The sequence below is a fragment of the Anabrus simplex genome, chromosome 11 (assembly GCF_040414725.1).
Source record: "Anabrus simplex isolate iqAnaSimp1 chromosome 11, ASM4041472v1, whole genome shotgun sequence".
In the NCBI taxonomy this organism is placed as follows: Eukaryota; Metazoa; Arthropoda; class Insecta; order Orthoptera; family Tettigoniidae; genus Anabrus; species Anabrus simplex.
The window spans coordinates 65,118,209-65,125,268 of record NC_090275.1 but is presented as its reverse complement, the minus strand read 5'-3'; the positions used below and the strand labels follow the sequence as shown (position 1 = coordinate 65,125,268).

Sequence of the window (7,060 nt, the reverse complement as noted above, 5' to 3'; positions counted from 1 at the left end):
GCTTGTTGAGGGAAGCAACGGAAAACTATCTCACCCTTTATTTCAGTTTTAGGCCTCTTCAGTGTTGCGTAATCTACCTATGAACGCTGATCGGGGTTCTGTTGAGGATCTATATACAATTCTGCTTTACGTCTCACCGACACACATAGGTTTTATGGCGACAATGGAATAGGAAAGGCCTGGGAGTTGGAAGGAAGCAGCTGTCGCCTTAATTAAGGTACAACCCCAGTATTTGCCTAGTGTGAAAATAGGAAAACACGGAAAATCATCTTCAGGGCTGCCGACAGTGGGGTTCGAACCCACTATCTCCTGGATGCAAGCTCACAGCCGCGCGCCCTTAACCGCACGACCAACTCGCCCGGAAATTATGTTTTTATCTTTACTTTATTAACACTTGTAATGTTAAACTGGTAGAAAGCTCAACCTATAGTACTGTACTGTAATCTGTAGTGTTAAGCACTGGAAATATTTGAGTTGTGTGTGAATTTGTATACGATCATGCTGGATTTAGAATATTAACCTAGTAGTATTTCCTGTAATATTTCCTTTCCATGGAATTGTTTGTAGAACTCTCGTTGTTTTTGTTGTTGTTGTTGTTTTTGTTGTTGTCGTCGTTGTTGTTGTTGTTGTTTTAACTCTACTTTAATATCACACCACTGTAAGTAACCATTGTCGTAGGGATATTTTCCAATTGCGCTGTATTTGTTAAGATTATTATTATTAATATAAGAAGGCAAGATTGTAGTTCTGTGCTATTATTGACATCGCAATATTAGGTATGGTATTACCGGTTCCTTGCGTGAAATTTGAACCAACGGGAGGTGACTTTACAATTCAAAGATCGCACATTAATTGGCTGGGATGGCACCTGAAACACTCGAGCATACTGTGAGAATAATAATAATAATAATAATAATAATAATAATAATAATAATAATAATAATCATAATAATAATAATAATAATAATAATAATAATGATGTTATTTGCTTTACGTCGCACTAACTACTTCTACGGCTTTCGGAGACCCCGAGGTACCGGAATTTAGTCCCGCTGGAGTTCTTTTACTTGCCAGTAAATTTACCGACACGAGGCTATTTCAGCACCTTCAAATACCACCGGACTGTGCCAGGATCGAACCTGCCAAGTTAGGGTCAGAAGGCCAGCGCCTCAACCGTCTGAGCCACTCAGCCCGGCATGCATAGAATAAAACTATACATTATGACTACTCATTTCCCCTCTCGTGTAGGAGGCAATGTTATTTCGCGAATAAATCAACCCAGCATACAACTGTAACTGGTCAGACTCCTTAGTGGTTTGGATAGCATGGAGATGTTGGGTTCAGACGGTCCCAGGTTCGATTCCTAGGCGGATTGTGTTTCGAGGAATGGGAGTTTGTGTTTTCCCGACAGTTTCCTTTTCATAATCAGACAACACGCTACACTATGAACCACCACAGAAACACGAATAGTGATTACACCCCTCCACATAGAGGTGGCGTCAGGAAGGCTATCCAGCCATAAAACAGAGCCAATCCTATAGTGCGTCGAATTTCGCACCAGTGAAAAAACAGGTGTGGGAAGAGTGATAAAAAAGAGAAGGAGATTCATCTGGAATTTGAAACTGGAGATTACGAGAAACCATTCACATTGACGATGGGCTTGTTGGCTGAATGGTCAGCGTACTGGCCTTCGGTTCAGAGGGTCCCGGGTTCAATTCCCGGCCGGGTCGGGGATTTAAATCGCTTCTGATTAATTCTTATGGCTCGGGGACTGGGTGTTTGTGTCCGTTCCAACACTCTCCTCTTCATATTCTGACAACACACAACAAAACACCACAGAAACTCGTAATAGTGTTTACATCCCTCCATATATGGGTTGGCGTCAGCAAGGGCATCCAGCCGTAAAACATGGCTAAATCCATTTGTACCGGGCGAGTTTGCCGTGCGGTTAGCGGCGCGCAGCTGTGAGCTTGTATCCTCTAGATAGTGGGTTCGAACCCCACTGTCGGCAGCCCTGAAGATGGTTTTCCGTGGTTTCCCATTTGCACAACAGGCAAATCCTGGGGCTGTACCTTAATTAAGGCCGCGGTCGCTTCCTTTGCATCCCTAGGTCTCTCCTATCCCATCGTCGCCGTAAGACTTATCTGTGTCGGTGCGACCTAAAACAAATAGAAAAAATCCACATGTGCGACTCAGTTCTCACCTGCGACCCCACAGGTGTGAGAAAAAGGGTAGCAAAAGAAAAAAGAAGATTTACATTGAGGGTGGATGGGGATTTCAAATGTGCTGTTATCGAATCCTCAAGGGCTGATCCCTTGGCCACTCCCGTACGTTGCAATGCAGGTTGATTCTCACATAGAAATGGATTAGAACTGGTATCATGGTGTGAGATCAGCATTTATTCTTTCACCTGTGAAACTTCAAATACAACATATCTCGCTACGACACTTGCTTTTACCCATTGGCTGACCGACAGGTATTACTGCTTATCATACACATTGTATCAGTTCACGCACTGCACAACCACGCACATGTATACGTCATATTCCAATAGTACCAAACGTCGGTAAACAAAAGGTGAGTGGACATGCAATGTGTGTATTTACTTTTGTAAAACCTTCCATCCGATATATTCCATAACATAACATTCTTACAGTTACTAAATGCCACGTAAGGTGTATGATTACATCGACCTAAAATATGAATTTTCCTGTGTTTATTAATTTTCACGACATTTTGTTGCTAATAATAATAATAATAATAATAATAATAATAATAATAATAATAATAATAATAATAATAATAATAATAATAATAATAATAATAATGGAGTAGTGACGCCAAGGAAAACTTAAATCATGAGGAGTTATTCACGTGGTCCACAGCTGGCCAAAATCGGTAAAAGAAGATTAATAATAATCGTATGTCTTTAGATATAATGAGCAGGCATATATATTTTTTTCAAATTTCCTTCACATCTCACCCACACAGATAGGTCTTATGGCGACGATGGAATGGGAAAGCGCTAGGAGTGGGAAGTAAGCGGACGTGGCCTCGATTAACGTACAAGCTGGTGTGAAAATGGGAAACCACGGGAAACCATCTTCAGGACTGCCGACAGTGGAGTTCTAACCCACTATCTCCTGAGTGCAAGCTGATAGCTACGTAACTCAAACCGCACAACCACTTGCTGGGTTCATATCTATTTTCGACCCCAATGAATTAAGAAACAAGCCAGGAGTGAGTACTAGTTAACTACGAAAAACGGACGTATCGCATGACTTTTAAGTGTAGCGAGTGAGTTGACCGTGTGGTTAAGGGAACTCAACTGTGAGCTTGCATTCGGGAGATAGTGGGTTCGAACCACACTGTCGGCAGCCCTGAAGATTTTTTTCCGTGGTTTCCCATTTTCAGACCAGGCAAATGTTGTTGCTGTACCTAAATGAAAGACACGACTGCTTCCTTTACACTTCCAGCCCTTTCCTATCCCATCGTCATCATAAGATCTATCTGTGTCGGTGCGACATACTGCAACTTGTGTGTGCTTGTATTGCGCGGGTTAGACGAACGAAACCGTTCCCCTTTGTATGATGTCATCGGAGCTACAGTAGATCGCGAAGGCTGTGGCATTACCATGGAGGGCACGTCCGAGGGCCAGCGGACGGTGTAAACAATGAAACCGATACACAATGGATATTGTGATATAATATTATGTGGTCAATGTCACTCCACCTTTTGAGGGCGAGCAGATGATGCAGTATTATGGGGTCAATGCTATTCCTCCTTTTGAGGGCCAGGAGGTGTCAGCTGGGCGGTATAAAAAGGTAACAGCGACGAGGCGATATCATCAGACGCATTTCTCAGCTCACAGTGCTTTCAAGCAACAACAAGTAACTCACAATGAACGTACTAGCCGTCTCTCTCCTGGTGATCGCTGTCGCCATGGCCGAGCCGCCACAGAGAAACCGCAACGCAGGTCTGAACACAGGCTACGGAGCGCCGGAGGAAGGAAACGAAGCACCGTACCCTCCATCTGGATGGCGTCCATCAGGTCGCCAGTTCGTGCTCCCAGCACGTCAGTCGTCTTACTACGCTCCTCCTCAACAGTATGGACCGCCGAGCACTGAAGCAGCCACCACCGAAGAGCCTACAACCACTGAAGCTGAGCCCACCACCACCGAGGCTGATACCACTGAAGCACCCGCAGAGGAGGACAACAGCGAATTTGTGGACGGAGCTCGCGCCCAGGACCGCGAGGAAGGTGGAAGTGGAGTCTACTACGTCCTTCTCCCAGACGGCCGCCTCCAGCGAGTACTCTACAGTACTAACCCCAATGGTGCTGCTGCGGAACCCGCCTCTGCACCCATCCGGAACGCCGGCTACGTCCAGTTCCGCTACATGGACGTCGAGCCCATACGTGCACCCATCTACTCGTACGGAGCTCCTCTTATGAGGATATTCTAACAGACTGGAGCCGAACGCCCAAACAGATATGTCACATAGGAACAGATTCATCATGGCATAATTCACTAATCCCGGGGAGAGCAGATAAGTCATATTTTCAGTTTTTTAAAATTGTTTGCAGTAACCTACGAAGGTCAATGCTCAATATCTTTTGACACTAACATTTCGTCATAATATTGAAGAAATAGCCAAATTTCACATCGATTAATCGAGAATACAAAACTTTCGCACGTTGAGTTATCTTGTTAATATTCTGAATGTAGTTAATAAAAGTGGCTTCAACCAGATAAGTCAGTTTGTCAAGTGTGTATTTTATTTTCTGTCGGTATTGGTGGACGTGAGCATTATTGTCTTGTAAATGAATTTTTGGTAGTGAATTTACACAACTGTCTTTGTTAATGAGAGCTTAATAGCTAATAATACACCGCTTTGCTTTTGACTGGTCCACATCGGAAAATAATGGTTAGTTATGCCTCCGTCATTCAATATCCAAAGCAGATACTTCATTAATGTTTTGAATTAAATAAAATCAAACCAAAAACATTATTTATTCATGTAACACAGATTAGTTTGACAATATTTGGTGAATCGGTGATTGCGCATAGTTCTAAAAAAACAAAAACAAAATTCTTCCGCTGAGAACTTTTAACTTTTTGACTTATCTTGTTATTCCTTGGGATGAGTGAATTGAAACTAATATAATTCCAGTATTTGACACACCCGTCCTTGTCAGTATATGTGGAAGTGAAGATACATTTCACTCCTATTTTCTCTATGTATGAGAGGGTATCAATATTTCTTTTGCTCTTCATTTTACGTCACGCCGACAGGAATAGACAGGGCTGAAACTATGAAGGGAGCGACCATGGTCTTAATTAAGTTTCATCCCTTGCCTTTGTTTGCTCTGATGGTGGGGAACCCCTGAAAATTCTTTTCAGCGTTCCCGGCAGTAAGGCTTCTACCCAGCGTCTCCTGAATGCTAGCCGACAATTACGTGACCCAAACCGCGTCACCAAATCGCTCGGACGTAATATTTTCAGTCTGCTCTCTATCTTACTAACAGTGTCAATTGCTCACAAATTTCCCGAATAGTGATGGAACTTTTGAGCCTCCGTGGCTCAGGCGGCAGCGCGCCAGCCTTTCTCACCACTGGATTCAGTGGTTCATTTCCCCATCACAACATGTGACATTTGTGCTGGACAAAGCGGAGGTGGAGCAGGTTGTTTTTTTGGATACTCCGGTTTTCCCTGTCTTCTTTCATTCCAGTAACATTTTCCAATATAATTTCATTTCACCTGTAAGTCATTAATCATTGCCTTAGAGGAGAGGGACAGGCTTCGGCAGTCGGCAAAATTACTACCCTCGCCGCTAGATAGGGCTTCATTCATTACATTCCTGACTCGGCCAAATAACTCGTTTTCAATTACTGAAATTCAAAGAAATGTAAAAACCGCTTTATATTTTTCCATCATCTTGCTATTGCCGGTCGTTGTACTGCAGAGATGACTCAAACAGAGCCTTGTCAAAAGGCGTAATTAAGATTACTTCTTACGATTACTATAAATAGTTAAAAAGAAATAAGTATGTTATTGTAATGTTTAACACTCTTGATCGTTACGTGGCCTATCATCCTTGTCCGTGACTACAAACTAATCCTTTATGAATCAATAAGAACAGTCACTGTGTTTCACCTCCACGAAGTCCATCGAAACTTGGAACAATATTATTTCATTTCATTTCATTAACTTTCAGGGTTGGTTTTTCCCTCGGACACAGCGAGGGATCCCACCCCATGGCGACAATGTGATAGGAAAAGGCTAGGAGTTGGAAGGAAGCGGCCGTGGCTTTAATTAAGGTACAGGGAAACCACGAAAATACCGCCTCAAGGGCAGGGTCTTGGAGCGTGAGACTTCGGGGTCGGGGCATACAACTAGGAAGGAGGATTAGTATCTCGCTCAGGTGGCCTCACCTGCTATGCTGAACAAAGGCCTTGTGGGAGGCCTTCTCTTCACATATCGTTCACCGTGGGAAAATCTCTCCCGGCCTAAGGGACGGCGTTACCGTTTAGGAGGCCCGCCTCCCTCTTCAGGGACGGTATCAAAACTTGTTTAGCGTAAATCCAAAATATTGTGACTTATTTCATTCGATGCGACATATGCATTTTATTGTTAAACAATGTAAATATCTATGTAAAAATTTGTTATATTGTTAGAAGTTTAATAAACGTTACCTTTTCCACGAATTAAAAATGTATATATCCTATTTTAATACTGAATTTTCAACTATTTACAAATAAACAGTTATTCAATTCAATGAATAATCAGAATTTCACATAAAATCCTTGAAGGTAATACAAAATTCATATCGATGGCATTCCTTTGAAACCTCCTATCTCCCTATGCTCTCCCTACACATTATATTCCTTAAGATTGGTCACGACTGCCAGCCACATATTTATATGCAGTTCATCAGAATAACTTTCATTGTGTTCATTTTCCTGGGCTAATGTGTAAAGAAAAATGAACCATAAATACATTATACTGTACGAATACGCAAATTCGTCATGTAGACAACATTCCTATACAGTATCCTGGCT

At 42.5% G+C, this 7,060-nt stretch overlaps 1 protein-coding gene across 1 annotated transcript; it reads left to right on the top strand.

The window, feature by feature from the left end:
* Nucleotides 1-3,900: 3,900 nt before the first annotated feature.
* Nucleotides 3,901-4,464, top strand: LOC136883383 (uncharacterized). The gene has a single exon (XM_067155654.1). The coding sequence runs from the start codon at nucleotides 3,901-3,903 to the stop codon at nucleotides 4,462-4,464; it is 564 nt and encodes a 187-aa protein (XP_067011755.1).
* The last annotated feature ends 2,596 nt before the right edge of the window (nucleotides 4,465-7,060 follow it).